Genomic DNA, 22,612 nt, shown 5'->3' on the forward strand with positions numbered 1-22,612 from the left:
ATGGAAGATCCAATATTAAAAAATTCCAGAAAATTCTATGCAATAAATATAATAACTATCAAATGGGCTCAAATTTTTTTACACTCTTCGAACGTTCAAACAGTTATTTTTAGACGTGATAAAACATTTCTCTTTATTTTTATCAATAAACTTCCTCAAATGGGCCGAACTTTCATTTCTACCGATAATACTAAAACTGTCATTCTGTCAAAAAAGGTTCATCGATATATCTATAAATTGTCATGAAACAAAAGTATCAAATAATCCATCGAGGAACATATACCTGGAACAATATGGTTGAGTTAATCTTCGGTAAATTAAGAAATAATCCCCTCAAGTGTAACCGCACAGGAGGTCGCCATGTTCTCACGTTTCGCAACGAGAAGCCTACGAGACTTTTAAGTGGCAAATATATTTTTCAAGAGAACATAACAGGTGCGGAAGTCACGAAAAATGCAAATCAATATATTTCTAACGTAATAACATTTTTAGTTCTATTTCTAAAAATTTGTTTACTGAATTATCTTTAAAAAACACAATTTTATTATGATTAACATTAGACGGAAAAATGTCTACATAAAAATAATATTTTTTCCGTAAGATAAGAAAAAATATTTCGTAATATTTATAAACCAAAATTAGTTTAGACAGCACCGCTTCCCACACGACTTGGATACGAACGGTCTTGTCGAGAATATTCCTGTAGTTCGCCTTTAATACCTATCACTGGTTAGAAGGAGAGGTAAGAAATGCACATAAAGATAATTTAAAACGGTAAATAACACCAAATTAGCATTAAATTACGTTAAGAACCAACTGTAATAATTCACTGCCTGCTTTCTCTTTGCTATTCCAACTTCCAAGTAGATATTTAAAGCTCACCAGCCACTGCATATGCATTCCAAGAAAAAGAAGTACAAGCATTTTGCATTTTTTATAAATAGATAGTTCAACAATAAATTAAAAAATATATTACTTCTTTAAATTCTTTCGAATTCTTTATTTTCATTCACATTTTCAGCATGGAAGATCCAATATTAAAAAATTCCAGAAAATTCTATGCAATAAATATAATAACTATCAAATGGGCTCAAATTTTTTTACACTCATATCTTCTTCAAGTGAATGATAGATGCTCTGCATATTTATGAATTCCAGTTAGATAAAGAACAATTAATGAATAAGAATTTTATTTATTATACTTGTAAACAAACATGTTAAGACATATAATTAATAGGGCTGAAACGATTAGTCGAATAATCGGAGGGGATTAGATTAATGAAGCTGATCGCTGATAATCGATTAAAGATTTTATTAATCGTTAATTGTAACATGCATAGCAAGTGCATTGTAAGCTGACTAAACACGTTGACAGATCATGGATTTCTGAGTAAGCCATTCCGACTGGAGTTTCATCTCTTTATGTACATGTTTTGAACTCAACAAAGCATATGTGATGTGAGAAATACTTGTTAAATTACGTCTCTGTGGAAGTTAAAGTCATTAATCAATGAAAAAGTGGATGTCATGAGAAAGCTTGCAGCACGCTGTTCGCCAATTTTCACTAGCGATCAACTTCATGTTGTTACGTCACGGAGGCCTAATCGCCGCCGGGACGCTCAGGAGCGGAAGGAGCAGTAATCTTGAACATTTAAATTTTACTATTGCATGTGTTTATCATATAAAAAGAATGTTTTTGTTCATATTCAAATTGAAGATAAGAGTTGTTGATTTATTTTATTTTTTTTATCACGGAAATAAAAAAAGTTCACAGCGGGTTAGCAGACTGGATTTAAACGATGTTACAGAAGACGATACAGGAACAGAATTCAGAGTTTATTTGGGATAAAATACATTTGTTTTGTAAATAAATCTATTCTTTTTTGTTGGTAGGCTTATATTTTGTAATATCGTACAGTAGGTGTTATTTTTAGTTGATACCAAAACATGTCGGACGTTTTCAGTACTGTTGTCAGTAGTGAAACAATATAGTTGCCTTCAATTCAAACGATTATTAAATAATCGATTACATGTGACCGAATAATCGAATACAAAAATTGATAATCGTTTCAGCCCTAATAATTAATATACACAACACAAAGCCCTACTCATAACTTGTGCGAAAGGAGCGGGTCGGTGTGTACATAGTATTAAATATGGCCTCTGTCACTCAGCTGACGGAGCATGCTTTTTTGGCTCAGTCGGTAGAGCCATAGATTTCCACGCTGGAGACCCGGGTTCAATTCCTGGTCGGGGCACTCGACAGGAATGGGTATTTTCCCTGTTCTTCTACACTTGAATGACCAGCTACGGAAGGACATTAACATTGCACATGCACAATACATCGCCCACAGGTCAGCTATCAGATTCTCCAGACAACACCCACTCTATACACACAGAAAGAGAAAGAGAGAAGGATAAGTCTGAACAACTCAAAGCTTTTATACAGACTGGCAAAATAAAAGTAGAATTTATAGAACCGTTCCTTTGTAGCTTCCTGGTGTAGTTTAAGAAACCACGATTGGAAACACAAAACAAAACTGAAAGTATAACGGTTTAACCTACCTTCATGATAAATATAACCTCGTTTATGGGTATGAGAACAGAACTGAAAGTGAAAGTAGAATATATATCTTAGATACACGTCAACCCTTCCAATGAATAGTCACATCAATGATAATACATGTTTCATACGTATACTTATACTTATATAGTATCAAGTAAGTCATTAACATACAAATACTACTCATATACACTCACACCCCATCGTGGCCTTGGTCAACATACAAACATAAGCAATTTCCACATGTAACTGTAGTACAGTACATATATAAGTAATAAAATAAGCATAACTATTTATTTTCTCATATACAGTTTTAGTCTTTGACTGCAGCTGAGTCAAAAGGATGCAACTTAAAACGAAATGATAGAGAAGTTTGTATATGGAAAAATATAGCATGACTAGGCTTTGAACCCATAACAAGCAAACGTTTTGTAGATACTAAAATTCTCATCTCATCAGTTGTAAGTTCTGAGAATACATGTACATAATGTGGAAAATTTTAGAACATTCTCATGCATTGTACTAGTGCATATATAGGATTGAAGCAAATCTGGCGTTTCAAGGAATATTGATCCATCATGATAATATACAGTGGTCAAATTTATCTGTTAATAACAGGAAAAAGTTATCCATCTAGATACATTGGTTTATACATGTGCTTATGTATTCTCTTTGAAATTTGAAGCATACATAAAAATATAGTTATTTAATTCTGACTGGATGTTGACATATACTTTTGTTACAACAAATGCCATATGAAGGTCTGCTTGATGAAGCAATATATATGTGGTCAGACCTCCTGAATACATATGTGTACGGACATAAAAGTTATGCAGTGGTGCATGTGCACCGTGCTTGATTTGACAGTAAAATACATTTAGTCTTAAGTTCAGACAGTGACAAGAGTTTAAGCAGTTTGATATCCCCTATAATATATAAACAATCTGGATGCTTTGAGTTTTATTTTCTTTAATGGCAGATCCATTTTAAACCAAAAATATTATCACTTCATGTAGATTTATTAACAGGGTAGCAGAATCTTGCAATGACGGAGAGAAGCCTGTTGGTATCAGACAGAACAAAGAGATATGACATCCCGCTTGGCCATCTAGACTATGGCTATATTGAGACATGCCGCGATAGTAAGGAACTGGAGAAGATCCTGGTTATCCTCAGGTAAAGACCTATGCAATGCCGATAATTTTGATACACTAAATATTTAATTACTGAATTTACTTCTGATTTGTGCGATGATTATGTATGTGTACTGTACTTACTTTGGATTTTGAAATAGGATATTTTGAACAGAACATTCTTTGATACTTGCATTTTATTACTACTTACAGTAAAACAAGGTTATTATAAATAACAAACCTACGAGAAACAAAATTACTTTGTTATAAAAATAGTTTATTATACACATATTGTAGATTAATCTTATTGAAATCTCAACAGGGAATGAAAACTACTACAGTATAAACATGAATTTGTTGTAAGCATGTTCGGTATTTACAGATTTACTGTACAGTATTTGTAATTGTTGAAAATATTTATATATTTATTGGCTGAAAAAAACTCAAGAATCTGATGCCATCGCTACGGAAAAAAATTACTGTTATTCAAACTACAGATAGGATCTATCTTCTGTATGTTGCTCCTGAATGCTGATCAAGTATATTTGAGTGTTATTGAATTAATATGTTTTCTGTAAATGGATTGAATTATTTACATGTTATTGTTTGCAGGAGTGGTGAAGAGGGTACATATCCAGACCTTGAAAAGGCATGTGAAGAAAGACTTGGAAGTTTGAATCCAAAGAGGTACAACGTAGTTAAGATAACATAATCTTTGCTATCAAAGGTTATTCAGTATACTATGCTCTCTGAGGATGTCACTGAATACCATTGACTGGTTGATAATAATCTTTAAATTACAATAATAGCTTGTTTTGTTTAAGTCTATCTTTTTAAACACTTTTTTTTTTAATTCAAGCTTGCATTTAAACATTTGTATCTGTTACATACTACATTTGAATTCTTGAAAATAAAAGATTTGGATTCTAACATTTGAAATGTTTTATTATTCTGCTGTCGTGTATTGAGACAAGCTGTTTCAAATATTTCTTTATTTTGCAGTCGTGTATTGAGAAAGGCAGATCCCTTACTAAAACCATCAGATCTTGAGAAGGATGAATGGAATGAAATTGATAAAGGACTGCAGGTGAGAACAAAGAGTAAAAAAATCCATGATAGAAAATGATTTTATAAAAATTGACAATAGAAAAATATCATATCATGTAAAAATGTTTCCACTTCTTTCCTTTACAAACTTCTGCCTTTCATTGATTCAATGAGCAGTGCCTGTTGGTTGTGTAGGCATGGCCTTCTAGTCTGTTTTCAGTCTTGTCTAGTCAACTTCTGTAACGACCAATAAACCTCTAGTGCTGAGATCCATTATTAGACTTGTTCTATGCTTTAATGAAGTACCATAGATATGTGAAATAAATGACATTGAAATTTGTTCAGTGTAATCCATATATAATCGGTCAAAAATTTTAACCAACTTCATCTCAACACATCATCCACTATTTCCTAGTTGGGCGTCACTTAAACCTTCAAAGGAAGTCTCTATAGGTCTTTGATTGGTCAGTTTTTCTCCTTAAATTACCTACAGTTTTACTATGGCATAGTCCAGGGGTGGATATTACGACAGTGATAGTAACCACTGGAATATTGAGGATACTCAACACACCAGAGTTACAGAAAACTGATGTACCTGGCTTGCAGCATGCTATTTTAAATGTTATTATTAAAATAGGATTACAAGTGAGGAATGCTGGCCTTGTGAGCTGTTTGATAAGCATTTCTTTTAATGATATGGATAATTATGATACTTAAAGCTGTTTGGTTTTGTGTAGAATTGGAGCTCATCCATGAAGTATAGGGATGACTCAATCAGCTCTCAAAAGATTGTCCCTACAAAAGCTAAGGGGGAGGAGTTTGATGACAGTGACCTTCCTCCAATCAGATCCAGTGTAACATCTATAAACGGCACCGCTGTCAATGGAACTGCCGATCAGGTCATATCATGTTTTTTTTTTAAATACAAGAAAATAACAATATTTTTGGTGAATTTTCAGCTTTAATGAAAATATTTTTAGAATATAGATTTGTTAATTCAAAGTGAACGAGGTGAAATTAACTGACAGAAATGTGATTACTTATAAATACTAATTAACTAATTCAGAATATTAATTAATATTTACTGAATTTCATTTGCTTACAGTCAGATAAAGCAGCAAAAAGTAATAAAAGGGTAAAACCAAGAGACTACAAAGAATGGGATAAGTAAGTTTGATACCTTCATCCTCATTTTTAATTCCTTAATTATTAATTCCCCTGTTTTATATATGTAATAATTAGATTGACAATATCTATTTTATTCTTACATTCAACTTCCTTACTTTGACCTTTTATGTTCATGTTTCATTACTAATGTAATTTGCTGAATCACGTCATAAAAACTAATCGATTTAACATCTTACGATGTCAGTAAGTTATATCTCTTCACTAAAGTACTTGCTGGTAATATATGCATTTATGTTTACATAGAAAGGTCTATGTTGTATTTTGTTCTTGTCTAATACATGCATCAACATATAATATGTTTTGTTCTCTATGAAAACAGGTTTGATGTGGACAAAGAACTAGAAAAGGTTGAGCAGGAGGGGGAAAAGAAGAAAGAATATGCATCAAATGCTGCCCCTAATATTGAAAGCCAAATTAACTCTACAGGTTAGTGTAGAGTTAATATGTTACCTGGTAATATTTGGTTCGATGGTATAACATTGTATTAACAGCCAGGGTTATAAGAACATTCAGTACAAAAGTCATATTGACTAATTCACATACCATATGATAAGTTTGTGTTTCTCTTGGTGATGAAATGACACTAAAAGATGTTATTATACCTCACATTTATTTAGAATGTTCTGATTGGATTAAACTTGATCACATGACATTGATTAAGTTAGATATCTCCCCGTAATCAGGATGTGACGAAAAAAACTGTCAGGGAAATAACCCCTCAGGGAAATAACCCCTTGGAAGCTCCGCATGTGACCGGAAGTGGACGTCAACTGCAACGTCAGCCACCAACTATGACAACGCTGTTGCATATTTTTTGCAGTCAGACAAATTTAGCAACGTTGTTGGGAAATATCTTTTATTATTTTAACTAGAGATTTAGATAGCTTGTTTATGTTGAATATAACAAATCTATGGATTTTTAAAAATTTTGTTCGCTATTATAAAATTTTTATGTCCCTGTAATTGTATAATATCCTGCGCTAATTCCATTTTTGCAGAAAGATTACAAAGAGTTACGTTCCATCACCACTTGAGATATACTAGTCCTGCACAAACGTTTTTGGGTATTATGTGGTTCATGAATTAGTCCCATTACAGTGAGGTATCAGTAATCTAAATAAGAACTTCAACGGAGCGCAATTTTGACAGAAAATTAAAATCAAACTTTTGGATCAGCAACGTCTAGTGTATATTGTGCATTTTGTTCAGTAATTAGATATTATCTTAGAAACATATGTGTGGTGGCATGGTGGTGTAAGCCACAGGTATAGGTTTGGCTCGGTGATTGGGTGCTGTAGATCAGGAATTCAAGGCCCAATAGGGCAGGTGCCTTAAGATTGTCTTCCTTTATCACTTCTGTTTCTAGTTTTAAAAAAGGGAATAAAAATTATATACAATCATAGTTTGAGACCGGATATTTCGACTGTCGATAGTGACCAACCTCGGATGAGTCGAATACCCCGTATTCCTCGAACTATTGACCTGGTCCCCTGCTGTTCGAGTTATAGGGGTTTTACTGTATATGAATAGAGTGATTGGGGTTTTGTCAGAATCAGAAAACTGCTGATGATAATGATGATATTGACTGCCACTGATATATACATACTGAGTTTGTCCATCCTTACAGGTATGTCTGAGGAAGAGAAGCTGAGGAAGGCCACCAGAGAAAAAGATAAAGGCAATGAGGTGAGAGTTGATCACAGTTTTCACTCTTGAATCTCCATATCACAAAAATATATACCTATACCTATAACTATACACTATAAACTTGAAAATTTATTCGAGAAGAGAAATTATGCTGACTACACGAAGACCATTTTGACACAAAAACTTCATCAATACGTAATATTATGTTTATGTATGAACATTGTTGATAGCAGTTCAAAGGTATACCAATTGGGAAAATGACACTGTCATGAAATGTTTGTACCTGCTAAATACAAAATTAAGAATTTATTCATGTTTAGTTGTTTACAGTATTTTGAAGTATTGTAACTATAAGTAGTCTAGCCCAATACCACCCTAAAACTATCAATGCCGTTGACTTGAAAGAGGCAAAGAAGATATACTATTTGATGTTACAGGCGTACAGATCCGGAGACTATGAGGAGGCCATCCTTTACTATTCCCGTAGTATATCTTTGATTCAGACAGCTGCCTCCATCAACAACAGGGCTTTAGCATGTAAGTTATGAAAAATATATGTCTAAATTGTTTAATATGATAAATTGTGTAGTGTGTCAAATATTCAGACGGCGTCCTCAATCAAAAGATGTTGAGGACTAAATTTGCCTGTTAGTTATAGCAACATCAAAATTGCAGTAAAAGTAAAGTAATAAACTTATTTTTAGAAAGTCGTGTGTCAGAGAGATAATCCTTGATCTCTACATTCTAAAAGAATGCAACTAACTAATTATGGTCATACTTTTGAAATCAACTTCATTGTTTACATCTTGGAAGCAACCAAACACTGTATATTCATTTGATAAATCTGTTTCAAATTGATTGGCTTTTATTTAATCATGTATATATGTGTCTAATTAACACAAAACTAAGTACATATGAAATCATTTATTTTGCCCTTGTGCATGCACAATCTGTAATTCATTCCATATAGGACATAGTGCCATGGAATTTTTTGGGACACAATTAATTATTTTCAATATTTTTAGGTCACCTAAGACAAGTCTCAAGTGACCTATTGTAATCACCTTTTGTCCGTCGTCGTCCGTCGTGCGTCGTATGTCCGTAAACAATTTACATTTTCGACTTCTTCTCCAAAACTGCTGAAGCAATTTCAATGAAATTTTGCACAAACCTTCTAAGGCATAAGGCCAATCAAAATTGTGAATTATATGGTCCCCACCCCCCAGGGAACTATGGGAGGGGCCAAAAGGGGTAAAATTGACTAAAATTTCAAAAATCTTCTTCTCCACTCACAGATGTGATGGAATTAAATACTCTTCATAGATAGAAAGGTCATAAGGTCCTTTACAAAAATTGTGAATTATATGACCCTGGGGTCTCAGGTTTCCCCCTGGGGAGGGGGTTAAGTTTACTATAGTTTATATAGGGAAAACACATTTTTGAGTATTATTTGATCATTTGTAATAGGAAATGAGTCAAATATTGTCAGAATTATCAGTATGAGATTGCCATTGAATCCTATTAACCAATTTTCCATGACTGACCCCCAGGGGCCTTAGGGGCGGGGTCAAAAGGGGTCAAATAGGCTATATCTTCAAAAATCTTCTTCTGAAATTCTGGAAATGGTAGAATCACATACTCTTCATAGATGGAAAGGTCTTGAGGTCCTTTACCAAAATTGTGAATTATATGACCCTGGGGTCTCACGTTTCCCCCTGGGGAGGGGGTCAAGTTTACTATAGTTTATATAGTGAAAACACATTTATGAGCATTTTTTGCTCAATTTTAATACGAAATGAGTCAAACTTGTTTAGAATTATAAGCATGAGATAACATTTTAATATCATATCTATATTGGTCCTGGTCAACCCCCTCGGGGCAGAGGGGCGGGGCCAAAATGGGCAAATAGGCTAAAACTTTAAAAATCTTCTTCTTAAATACTGGAAATGGTAGAATCAAATACTCTTGATAGATGGACAGGTCTTAAGGTGTTTTATGAAAATTGTGAATTATATGACCCTTGGGTCTCAGGTTTCCCCCTAGGGAGGGGGTTAAGTTACTATATATAAGTTTATATATGGAAAACACATTTTTGAGCATTATTTAGTCATTATAATAGAAAATTAGTCAATTGTAGTCAGAATTATCCCTATGTAATGGCCATTGAATCTTATTACCAAATTTTCCATGACTGATCCCCAGGGGCCTTAGGGGCGGTCCCAAAACCGGTCAAATAGGCTAAAACTTCAAAAATCTTCTTCTGAAATTCTGGAACTGGTAGAATCAAATACTCTGCAGAGATGGAAAGGTCTTAAAGTCCTTTACAAAAATTGTGAATAATATGACTTTGGGGTCTCATGTTTCCCCCTGGGGAGGGGGTCAAGTTTACTTTAGTTTATATAGGAAAAACACATTTATGAACATTATTTGCCTATTTTTCATAGGAAATTAGTCAAACTGGGTTAGAATTATTAGCCTGAAATAGCATTTTAACATCATATCCATACTGGTCATGGCTGACCCCCAGGGGCCAGAGGGGCGGAGCCAAAAGGGGTCAAAATGGTAATTTCAAAAATCTTCTTTTTGAATTCACAGATTTGATGGAACCAGATACTCTTGATAGATTGGAAGGTCTTAAGGCCCTTTACAAAAATTTGTGAATTTCATGGCCCTGGGATCTCAGATTTTCCCCTAGGGAGGGGGTCAAATTTACTATAGTTTATATAGGAAAAACACATTTAGGAACATTATTTGCTTAGTTTTCATAGGAAATTAGTCAATCTGGGTTAGAATTATTAGCCTGAGATAGCATTTTAACATCATATCCATATTGGTCCTGGCCGACCCCCAGAGAGGGGTGGGGCCAAAAGGGGTCAAAATGGATAACATTTCAAAAATCTTTCTCCTGAATTCACAGATTTGATGGAACCAAATAATCTTCATAGATTAAAAATTTATAAAATCACTGACTGACTTCAAGGGCCTGATGGGCCAATATATATTTATAGTGTTTATATGCATGTCTTTGTTTCATTCTGTGTCTGAACTCAGGTGACCGCTAAGGCCCATGGGCCTCTTGTTATAAAATAAGAAATACAAACTTTTCCATGGTTATGATGTAAAGTAAGTAACTTTTGTAACTGAAGAAAAATACTGAATCGTCTGTTCCTGTTTTTCATAGTAAAAAAGATACCATTTGTCAGTAGTGTAGCATCTATAGCAAAATATGTACTTATATTAAGCTTGTTATAAAACTCAACTGCTTGAACATCTTTTTTGACAAATATTGATTGTGTTTTCTTTTCACAAATAGCTTATTATGTGATGTGTCAAATTTATATTATATACAGATCTGAAGATACAGAAGTGGGATAAAGCTCTGTTTGACTGTCGTGTAGTCCTGGACATGGAACCGAACAATATCAAAGGTTTGAAAATGCTGAAACTAATGGACATGCTGAAATAAAACAACACCTGCATAGTCTAAAATAACATGACAGCCGAGTAGTTTGTCATTTTTTCTTAAATTCTGCTAAAGGCAAATCTGCTCTAAGCTTTCTAAACAACTTTTGTTTTGCCTTCAAATGTCGTAGCTGTTTTGTCTTGGATTTCTTAATTCACCATATCTGTTATCAAACAGCTGCTACTTAGTGGTATGGGTTCCAAAACTTTCTATGAAAATTGAAAAGAAGATCTAATGTGTATAGTGTAGCATTCATGTTATTTGACAAATCCATGTTTTATTATATTATTATTGTTATTTATTGTATTAAAAGTTATAAATAAAACAAACAAAAACAAAAACAAAAACAAATGCTGGTTATTTTTAGGGACATGAAAATGATTGACATGATTCCTTCCGTTTTAGCATTACTTCGGAGAGGATCTGCTTACAAAGGAAAGAAGGATTATGAGAAGGCTCGCGCTGACTTCCAACAGGCACTGGACCTAGAGCCTGCCAATAAAAGGGCAGAGGTAAGGATTTGTGAAATAAACTTTATTTACTTTACATCAATTCTGAAACATGTTATAAATCTTATACAGATCACTTTTGATGGCCCGGATGTAATCGGGCGAGGGGCCATGGAATGGGGAATAACCACTAAAGTGAAACTGAAAGATGAGTGACTATACCATTACACTACCCAATCACTCAAATAGTAGAGGCTATTAGAACATATGAATAATGAAAGAAAATGATTAAGTTAAAAAAAACTGGAGGAGCAAATTTATGAAATGTTATTCTCTGATATAACAGAATTGACAGAAACAGTACAGTAAAATGTGTTTATATCGCACTACTGGGGACCAATAAAATCACTTTGTTAAAAGCATAGTTCGTTAAACATATATTAGAATATATTTAGGAACCTTGGGGGAAATAAAAACGTTTTAACCAAATTTGTTGCAAAGTTTGTTATAAATGTCTTTTACTGTATATGGTATTCGTCTTGATTGACACCTTTTTGCTGTTTTCTTTTGTGATGATAATCATTGTTTTTATCTACCTGTTTCATTAGGAGTTACTGGAGGAACTGAGTGCAATGGATAAAGAAAAGGCAGAAGAAAAAAGAAAAAGAAAGGAAAAGGGACGGAGAATGGTGATTGAGGAAGTGGAAGGAGATGAAGAAGAAGAGAAAGATGAAACAGCAGACATGTCTCCAGACCAGCCCCAAATGAATGGACATGCATCTGTTGAAGAAGTGAGCAAAAGCTCATCTGAATCAGAAGTACAAGACGGAGGTGATCAAGTTTTAAATGTTGAAAGCAGCAAAGTGACAGATTCTGTGATAGAGGAGAAGGGAGATAACTTGGGTGATGTGACTACAGAGTGTGACAGACTGAAGTCACCTATTGTTTCAGATATGACTGAGGAGGAACAAAGTGAGAAAGTCACAAGTGGTTCTGATCAGGCAGCTAATGAAAAGTGTGAAAAAGTTATTGACTCCGATGTTGGGTCGAACCAACAGAGTGATGAACGGACTAGTCCGGGTGATTCAGAAGTCACCAAACAAAGTATTCAGTCGTCAGGGGACAATAAAGCTGCCACTGAAAGTAAAAGTACAGCAAACAGAGACAAAGACAATGAGCCAAGTGCTGGTGAGGAAGTGACTGAAAAGCTGCCAGAGAGGCCAGTCCTTATACAGACTGAACTGCCATCTCGTGTGGCCCAGCTGCGTGAATCTGGAAATAATCTCTTCAGAAGTGGGCAGTATGGCGATGCTTTGGAAAAATACAAATCTGCCATTGAAATATTAGACAAAGGTGGGTCGTTCATTTCTGAATTCATTCATACAGTTTCCACATTTCTTAAGCAATAATTACTCAGATTGTCTTGTAGATAGACATTATATGAATCATTGCTTTCCTATTGAATTTTCATAAGAAGTGAATAAATATGAGTTTAATTTTGTGTGGAGAAAACTTCTCACTCTGCTCTGCAATACAAATTCACAGGAAGACATATTTGCACATTTGTAAATTTCTAACAGAAATAAGCTTTGCAGGTTTGCTTACTTATCATTCTTTCCATTTTATTTGCAGGTATTTAATTTGCAGAAAATAATTTGAGTTTGAATAAAGCAAAATTTTAATTAATTTCAGCAAATTAAAGCAACTAAAAGCATGAAATGGTATCTATATTTCAATCCACTTTTCTCTCCTTGACCATTTTCTTATCAACTTGTTTTACCCTGAATTCGACAGAGAAGTCTGATCAAGTGGTGAACCTGTCCTTACTGTACAGTAACCGTGCGGCCTGTGAGCTGAAGGTGGGTAACTGCTCGGCTTGTATAAAGGACTGCAGCAAGGCGTTGGATCTAGTCCCTCACTCCATCAAACCACTGCTACGTCGGGGCAGTGCCTACGAGACCACGGAGAGGTAAATATATCAACAACGCACAGCCAAATCAATACAGCTGTGTTATCCATTGTGTTGCTTATCTCATTCAAACATTATTTTACTGATGTTTTTCTTATATTTGTATGAAAAATAGCTATTCTTTTTTTTTTTTTATTAGATATAGTTTATAAATACTTGTATTATAGTTTACAATTTCAATCCAACTATGTTTGCCCTGCAGGTAGGGCGTTAGAATTGTACCTGCTGCCCCTATTGCATGATCGTAAAAGGCGACTAAATTTAGGATCTTATCTTTTCTCTTCTGCCTAACTGACTTTATCTTTCCTAATGCCTCCCTTGGCACTGCCTCACTTTTGGCCTTGAGTTGAGCGTTCGCCCCTGTGAGGAAGGCTCTGGGTTCTGTCCCCTGGCCGAGACACACCAAAGTCTATAAAAGTGGTAGTTTCTGCTCCTGCTTAGCGTTCAGCATACAGGGAGTGGGACGACTGGTTCGCCCGTTGTCAGTATAATGTGACCGGGTGGGGTGTGTTGCTTGGTGTCTTCGGCGGCATGCTTCATTGATATAGCACTATAAAAAGGGCAACAGTTCCACTATACAAGAAGACTCAACAGGAACATACCGCAGTCTCCCAGTACACTCACCTCGCACAACATACACGCAACACACCGCATGCATGGGAGGCCGTCCTTACATGACCATAGCTGTTGATAGGACGTTAATAAATCAAACAAACAAACAAAATCCAACTATGTACTGTTGAATCTTGTTATATCAGAATTGGAACAAACTGTGGTAAGACTTCATGTGATTTAAGTATGCAAATAATTAAGAAAAAACAACACTTTGATCTAATAGGGACTTGATGATGTGAATTGAACAAATTCATTTTACTAGGTCCAATTACGTATAAGAATGTTCATCCTCGATACTCCAGGGGTTCCGTTCACTTACGATCTCTACACCCCTGGACTATCTCATAGTGAAATTGAAAGCAGCTCAGCAGAAAACATTTGACCAATCACAGGCCAGCAAATATTTCCTTTGAAGACTACAGAGAGAGCGACGCCTAACATCAAAGCCACATAGTCAACCACAGTGTACTGTTATACGGCTCTTTTGATGTACATCAAACGACTGAATTACCTGTTGTTCTGTTGCCTCCAGTTTTACTATGAGATAGTCCAGGGGTGAAGAGATCGTAAGTGATCGGAACCCCTGGAGTATTGGGGATGAAGAATGTTAGGCTATAAATAATACAAAAAACAACATGTCTATTGTCTAGGTGATTGATCCATATTATTTGTTTATAAACAATGTATAGAGTAAGGATTGGGATTATTATACATGTATTGATAAATCAACCTCTGTTGCCTAGGTACCGGGATGCGTATGTAGACTACAGACATGTTCTAACTATAGATAGATCTGTAGAATCAGCTTATGCTGGTTCATCAAGGTAAGTCAGTTCTTAAAAATTCAGATTTTGATCATATTCTTCCAGTCATTTCCTTTCTATATGTATGAACTATTTATCTGGTTGTATTATTCAAATCCCATATTGGGCAGTTGCCAGGTACTATTGCTGTCCGTTGGTTTTTCTCTGGGTACTCCGTCTTTCTCCTACTCATAAACCTGGCATGTTCTTAGATTACCCTGACTGTTAATGGGATGTTTAACAAGTCAAACCAATGTATAATTTATTGAAAACATCTTTGAACTTTCAATTTCTGTTTTTCAATATGATGTGATGACATCCAAGTTAATGGTTTAACATGTGAACAATTTCAAGATATTTAGAACATTATTTAAAACAAAGATAAATAAGATTGGTGTTTATCTCCTTATTTTGGAGGTTGCCAGGTACTGACTGCTGGTCGGTGGTTTTTTCTCTGGTTACTCCGGCTTTCCTCCACCAACAAACCTGGCTTTCCTCCACCAACAAACCTGGCACGTCCTTTAATAGACTAAAAAAATATGCCTATTCTAACAATGGTTAGATATCTCTCTTACTACTTTATAATTTATCCTTGAGTAAATCTTAGTGTTTTTGCAGTAGGGTAGATGTTTGTTAGAGTTTGAAAAATAAATATTGTTATTTCAGATGTCAGACTAGTTTAAGTCAAACAGATGGTAATAGATGGAGGGAGAAGTTACCTCCCCTGAAGTCAGTTTCTCCATGGGAGATTCCATTGATAGTCGATACATTTGGGAACCCAGTCACCAGACCTGTGGTTACCCCTACAGCTCCCAAAGTTCCCATGACAACAGCCAATCAGGAGGCAGCAGCAAAGTCAGAGAGTATGACACCTCCTGCACCAATTTCCTCAAAACCATCACCGGAGAAGGAGCTTTCAGAGGAACAGAAATTTGAAAATGCAAAGTCAGAAGGCAATAAATGTGTTCAGAAGGTAAAATTTCAAATTCCATCTTCGCATATTAGAGTTATCTGCCCTTGAGGGAAAGTACTGACTTTAGATTTATGAACGGAAAAAAAACATTGATATATCGGAAAAATATTACCTTACACTCACAAACACCAGTTGTCAAATCAATTCCTATGTATAAAATCAGATCATTCTGTGCAAATACAAAATTCACCAATAGCACAGTCATACTCAAGTGACATTCCAATGGTAGTTCAAAGTAAGGTCGTATAAGACAGGTAGTCACTTAAGCCAGGGTCAATAATGAAAATGATTACGAAATTATTTAAACAATTAATGATTAAAAATATTAGGGTCCCAATATAATTAAGGTCGCAGAAGACAGGAAGTTGCTGGATACAGGGGGTCATTTAGCTGCAATATTGTAGCACTAAAGACTTTTTGACAGAAAATGGTGTCGTCTTCAGAGCTACAATTGGTGCCTATTACTTCTAATGGAGCAAAGTAATGGTTATGCAAACCATTATTTAAACGTTTGCATGCATTTTATCGTACTTGTTTTATATAGCTTACCTACTAGGCCATAAAAATGAACCATATCAAATATCAAATTTTCAGCGAGACTTTTTTTTACATATACACATATTAAGGCGTTTCTGAAGAAAATTTATACAGTAAGTCTACAATGTACGAATTTGACGTTTTGTGAGCGGTGTGGTAGATATTAAGAATGGTACTTATGTTTGTTTTTGACAAAAATAATATATAAATGCTTGTATATGCACAAAATAATTGGAAACCTACAAAAAGTATAGAAAATTGTGCCCGAGTGATTTTCGGAGGAACTGCTCCGCTAGGACACATAGGGACCAATTTGTACATATATTCATTCTAGGGGTCGTTAAGACAGGTTTGACTGTACTTTGAATTGAATGTTAATTCCTGGTTCTTACATGTATGATATATCGACTATTTTGCTGTTGTAGGGCGATTTTGTAAAGGCCATTGACAGCTATTCAGAATGTGTAACACTGATGCCAGACAGAGCAGTCGGGTACACCAACAGGGCGCTGTGTTATCTCCGTCGTAATCAGGTTAGTCTGTGGTCTGTTATTCCATTCATAACAAACCCTATAGATCACCTTGATTCCTATTTTTAATTTCTTGTATTACCGTTGATGACTTTTCTCCACACCCTCTGTGTGCCAAAAATATTTTAAGTCCATGATATCCATGCTATCTCCACCATCTCCGCTATTTCCGCACAAAAAAAGTTCTAAGTTCAATATTTCCACAAGATCTCCATAAGAAAAAAAAGCTTAGTCCAAATTCTCCATAATCTCCACAAATTTTCCGCGGAATTGTGTCCTTTCTCCGTAGAAATTCCGCGGAGAACTTGCTACATCTAATTAATTCTGAAATGTTTTCCGTAGAGTTTCCACAGAATCTGAAAGGTTTGAAAGGTTACAAGATTGTGAAGCCATATGGGATGTTGTTAGATTCTCCTTGAAACAGAGTGAGAATAAGGATATGTATTAAAATCAGATTAATCGTCTTTGTCAATTTGGTTGTAAAGTGTAATTTTTCTAAACCAGATGTCACCAGGACCAACATATTTGACAGTTTAGACAGGTTTCCGGATTATATATGTTTTAATTGCCATAAATTAAGGAGGAAATGCAATACAATTAAGCTGGAATGCACAAGGATCCTGATTAGGCAAGGACCGGTTTAGACAACTTATACTGTACATGTATAGGCAGGTTAACTGAATGTGAAGGTCGTTAAATTACAGAGACTACATATACTATTCTTAATATTGATAAAATCTATATTTTCCTCCAGCCTTCCAGTGCCGAGGCTGACTGTAACATGACCACATATACTATTCTTAAATGTTGATAAAATCTATATTTTCCTCCAGCCTTCCAGTGCCGAGGCTGACTGTAACATGACCACATATACTATTCTTAAATGTTGATAAAATCTGTATTTTCCTCCAGCCTTCCAGTGCCGAGGCTGACTGTAACAAGACCACATATACTATTCTTAAATGTTGATAAAATCTGTATTTTCCTCCAGCCTTCCAGTGCCGAGGCTGACTGTAACATGACCACATATACTATTCTTAAATGTTGATAAAATCTATATTTTCCTCCAGCCTTCCAGTGCCGAGGCTGACTGTAACATGACCACATATACTATTCTTAATATTGATAAAATCTGTATTTTCCTCCAGCCTTCCAGTGCCGAGGCTGACTGTAACAAGGCATTAGGGATGGAAGCTGACAACATTAAAGCCTTGTTCAGACGTAGTCAGGCGCGTAAGTTGATGAAGAAGTACAAAGAGAGTCTGGAGGACCTCACACATCTCCTCAAAATTGACCCCAAAAACGCTGCGGCAAAGAAAGAGATGACTGTGGTGAAAAATTACTATAGAGAGGTAAATAACGTCTTTGGATACTAGCTGTCATACATTTTTTTTATATTTCTATAAATAAGGAATGTATAAACATTTGTTAAGTGATTATGGAATGGTTTCATTCATCATAGTTCGGTTTTGCAAGTTTATTTCTATATTATAATATTTTTTTTAGGATTTATGTATATTGGAGAAGATAGAGATAACTTTTATAGTAGCTTACTGAATCATAACTGAATAAAATTGTTATATATACAGGTAAACTAAATATTTCCTTAATTCTTCAGTAAACAACAAATTACTGGTTATTTGTAATTATCAGGAACTTCAAAAGATGAAAGACAATTTGGGTTCATCAGCAAACACGTCCAAAAGTGATGGTAAACAGAGGAAAAGAATGGTGATACAGGAGACGGAATCTGACGAGGAGGAGGAGGAAGAGAGTTCAAAGGTCAAGGCCGCTGATAAGTCTAGTCCAAACGTTTCAAATAAAACACAAACTGCTTCGGCGAAGAAATCAGAGACAAAATCAGAACAAAAGAAACCAGAGATGGAAAAGAAAGGAAAGAAGATGGTAATCGAGGAGATCGAGACATCTAACGAGGGAGGGGGCAAACACAAAGGTACATTGATTAATTGGTTTACTGTTACATTGACCCATCACACACAATTAATTATCATAATTAGCTACCTTATGATCTGAATATCCTCAATCAATAAATTGGCAAGGACTTGATAGAATCTTTCTGTCACTAGATTACCTTTATTTATTGGAATTGAACCATCATAATACATCTTTTTCTGAGACCAGCTCAATGTGCGCTCTTCTTAGAAAAAAAGTTATCTCAGAAGATCTTCCAGCTCATAGATGGAAGAGCTTCCAGATGTAGAAGAGCTTCAAATTGAGTGAAGACAGGAGCATCCATGTCTTACAGGATTCTCTAGTTCCTATTACAGTAAAATTCTATCATAATGTATGAAGAATTGCGCATTTATTCTTAATACAGATCACACCAGCATCTTCTCAAATTTTAATTCTCATTTTTTTTTTCACAGCTCCAGAAAAGTCAAAGACATCACAGAAGAAGCCAAGCCAAAGTAAGAACATCAAGTCGACCAGTACAGGACTACCTGTAGTGCCACCCACCGCTCCGAAACTCGACAAAGCTACACCGTACGAGTTCATACAGGCATGGAATTCACTGAAGAAGGTACAAGATCTCCAGCCCTATGCCGATTTACTTAAGCAGATAACACCAGCAGATCTACCTAAAGGTATGAATATATTCCGAATTTGCATATTACAGAGTTATCTGCACTTGTGGGTAGGTATTGATTGTGACGTCATGTGTTTGCGAGCGTAACGTCATATGTTTCGGAGAAAACGACATGAATTGTGCTCACAAAATAATGACGTAACAATCGATACCTACCCGCAAGGGAGCTAACTCTGTAATATGCAACTGGGAAGATTGTTTTATATATAAATGTATCATTTCTAGGTTTTCCGCTCAGATTTTGTTATTTTTTTGTCTCAAAAGTGATAATTGTATACAATATACTTTCAATGTTTTTCACAGGCATGAGGTGAAATGTCTCTTGAACTCATAAACTGTGACTATTCTTTTTTTGTGGGGATCTTATTTTTTTCCAATTACATTTATAGGCAAGATGTTAATTGGCTTAATCCATTTTTCTGAGTGTATTCTTATGTAAATATATTACATTAAGAAATATCAAATGTTTATAACCAACACACTTACATGATTAAAACATAGTATATATCATTCCCCATCATGGTTCCTATAAGATGTCTATAATGTGTGTATAACAAACTATACTTATAAACAAAATGATTACATTGGTCCCCAGAAGTTCTTTTAGTACTACCTTGTTTTATATATAAAAAACAATATGTACGAAGTGATTTGGTTTTTCAACTGAGTATACTTTGTTATACAAATACCCTCTTGTATACTTGTATAAATAACCAAGATTACAGCATTGATGCTAATTTTAACATTTATTTATGATTTCTTAGTTATGTAGAAAATGAATTGAATATTTAAGACATTTATTTTCTGTTTTCCAGTGATCAGTAACAAACTTGATGGTCCAATGCTCACCACCATTGTTCAGTGTCTGGGTTCAAAATTCACAGAAACAGGTGAGCATTAATTTAATATCTAAATCATGTTTCAGGTGAGTACAAGTTTGTTAAGATGGTTAATTTTAGAATCAGGTAAACCACTTGGTATTGTTTTCTGCCTAATGCTTTCAGGTATATTAATTATATTTTAAAGATGCTCCACCGCTGACAAATGGTATTTTTTCACTATTAAAAACAGGAGCAGACGATTTAGTATTTTTCTTCAGTTACAAAAGTTACTTACTTTACACCATTACCACCATTGAAAAGTTTGAGCTCCTAATTTTACTTCAAGTTAAAAATATGAAAAATAATTAATTGCATCCCGAAAAAAATCCGTACCACTATATCCTATATGAAATGAACTACTGAATGCGCATGTACCAAAGGCAAAATAAATTATTTTATATTATTTTTTGTGTTAATTAGACTATTATATACACGATTAAACACTAATTATTGTTCAAATGATGAATATCATTTTTGGTCTGTCGGCAGTGGAGCATCTTTAAATGAATTATTCAAAAATAAATTATCACAAAAAAATATATCAGTTCACCTTGTATGGTATAAAAAGCTATTTTGTTTCAATGTGTAACACATTTTTTAGCTTGAGTCACCAGTAATGAATATTTATTTTTAGAAATATTGGTAACTCGTCTTTGATTACAATGTCTTTTACAGGTGAGCTAGACACCGCGTTCAGGATATTGACAAATTTATCCAAGGTGGATAGATTCCAGACCATATCCATGTTCATGTCAGCAAAAGAAAAGTCAGGTCAGTAAGCTTTTTATATGAGTTGCTTTAATAATTTGAACAGTTTTAAAGTCTTTATATGGCCTAGCATTAGAACTTCTCTTTCTCATCCATTTTGTGAAAATAGAGTTCATATTGGAAGAATTCGTAATAGAAGCAAGCTGATAGAAATGTGTAAAAACTCTAAAAGTTCTGAGTATTTGCATTTAAATATATTCTGCATTTGCGTATTACAGAATTATCTGCACTTGCGGCTAGGTATTGATTGTGACGTCATATGTTTGTGAGCGTCACGTCAAAACTTTTGGAGGAAATGATGTGAATTGCGCTCACAAAATAATGGCGTCATAATGGATACGTACTGGCAAGGGAACTAACTCTGTAATCTGGTTCAAGATTGATCTGTACTTGTGTTTGCTTATCCTTCCAAAATACAGAATCATAACCAATGATTTATAGATATCTCTACAAAAATCTTTATTTATTGGATTAAATACCAGGCTCCAATTTCTCGAAACAAATATGCAGACTTAAGTCAAATTTAAGTTTTTTTTCTTATGTAACTTATATGAAAGCTTAAGACTTAAATCAGTTTTGAACTTAAGTTTGTTTCTAGAAATTGGGGCCAGGTTGCAAAATTGCAAATGTAAATTTCCTATATACTTGAAAGAACTGATAGATTTTGATTATGTTCTTGGGAAGGACATATACTGTGAACCAACCTGTTTTCGTGACAGGATTCCGTGTCTAACAATATTTTCATGGGATTTAATTTCATGATCTTTCGGTAAAATGCTATATCTTTAATATCTTTTTGCAAATTCTAATCGCTCGCAAAATACATGAAAATATGTTGCACACAAAACAAAATTTGTTCACATTATCCAACCAATTCTAACACTATTGGGTAAATGTTATGTTAAGTGTTCTTAGGGTTACCTACCAGTAACTTTGAAATTTAGCTTGGCTATTTACTGAGCCATTCACTTGGTATTAAATGAAGTAAATCTTTTTTGTTTACAGTCGTAGAACGTGTACTGACCCGGCTACAGAGCCAGAAATCCCCGACATATGATCAGTCCGACCTGAACAAGTTAAAGAAGTGCTATGATATCAGATGATGAAGCAGTGATGATAATGATGGAATTTAGTCCCTTATAATATATTATATATTATACCGATGAAGGTTTGGTGCATCAAAACATGCCATCAAAGTGACTTCTTATATATACCTTGTCCACAATTACACAGGAATTTAAGTTATTGTAACAATTTCATTCATGTCATATTAACATTGCAGCAGGAGTGCCATTTTACAAATGATTTAGAATCATGAAAAGTTTGTCTGATGATAGTATCAAGGATATATAGCAAGTCTGTCAGCATGCAATGTCATACCAGTTACTGTGTGTCTGCATGCAATGTCATAACCGTTACTGCGTGTCTGCATGAAATG

At 34.6% G+C, this 22,612-nt stretch overlaps 1 protein-coding gene across 4 annotated transcripts; it reads left to right on the forward strand.

The window, feature by feature from the left end:
• The first annotated feature begins 627 nt into the window (after positions 1-627).
• On the forward strand, positions 628-22,612 carry LOC138314255 (sperm-associated antigen 1-like). 4 transcript variants are annotated; one of them, XM_069254498.1, is made up of 22 exons: positions 628-742; positions 3,592-3,739; positions 4,309-4,383; positions 4,699-4,783; positions 5,481-5,642; positions 5,849-5,910; positions 6,251-6,357; positions 7,559-7,617; positions 8,016-8,115; positions 10,929-11,006; positions 11,447-11,553; positions 12,099-12,843; positions 13,285-13,459; positions 14,818-14,898; positions 15,544-15,850; positions 16,813-16,920; positions 18,066-18,269; positions 18,571-18,871; positions 19,305-19,523; positions 20,341-20,415; positions 21,082-21,177; positions 22,180-22,612. In XM_069254498.1, exons 2-22 carry the CDS (start codon positions 3,609-3,611, stop codon positions 22,275-22,277), a joined length of 3,375 nt encoding a protein of 1,124 aa, XP_069110599.1. In that variant the 5' UTR covers positions 628-742; positions 3,592-3,608; the 3' UTR covers positions 22,278-22,612. The 4 variants fall into 4 exon arrangements, with proteins under 4 accessions (XP_069110599.1, XP_069110601.1, XP_069110602.1 ...); XM_069254499.1 differs by having other exon boundaries at positions 643-742; positions 3,580-3,739; XM_069254500.1 differs by lacking the exon at positions 14,818-14,898.

This window comes from Argopecten irradians, chromosome 2 (assembly GCF_041381155.1).
Source record: "Argopecten irradians isolate NY chromosome 2, Ai_NY, whole genome shotgun sequence".
NCBI classification, from domain to species: domain Eukaryota; kingdom Metazoa; phylum Mollusca; class Bivalvia; order Pectinida; family Pectinidae; genus Argopecten; species Argopecten irradians.

Excerpts from the sequence above, each read along its gene's own strand:
- LOC138314255 (XM_069254498.1), top strand. The coding sequence starts at position 3,609 with ATGACGGAGAGAAGCCTGTTGGTATCAGACAGAACAAAGAGATATGAC. Across the intron at positions 13,460-14,817 it reads GCCTACGAGACCACGGAGAG|GTACCGGGATGCGTATGTAG; the intron begins GTAAATATATCA and ends TCTGTTGCCTAG. Across the intron at positions 15,851-16,812 it reads GCAATAAATGTGTTCAGAAG|GGCGATTTTGTAAAGGCCAT; the intron begins GTAAAATTTCAA and ends TTGCTGTTGTAG.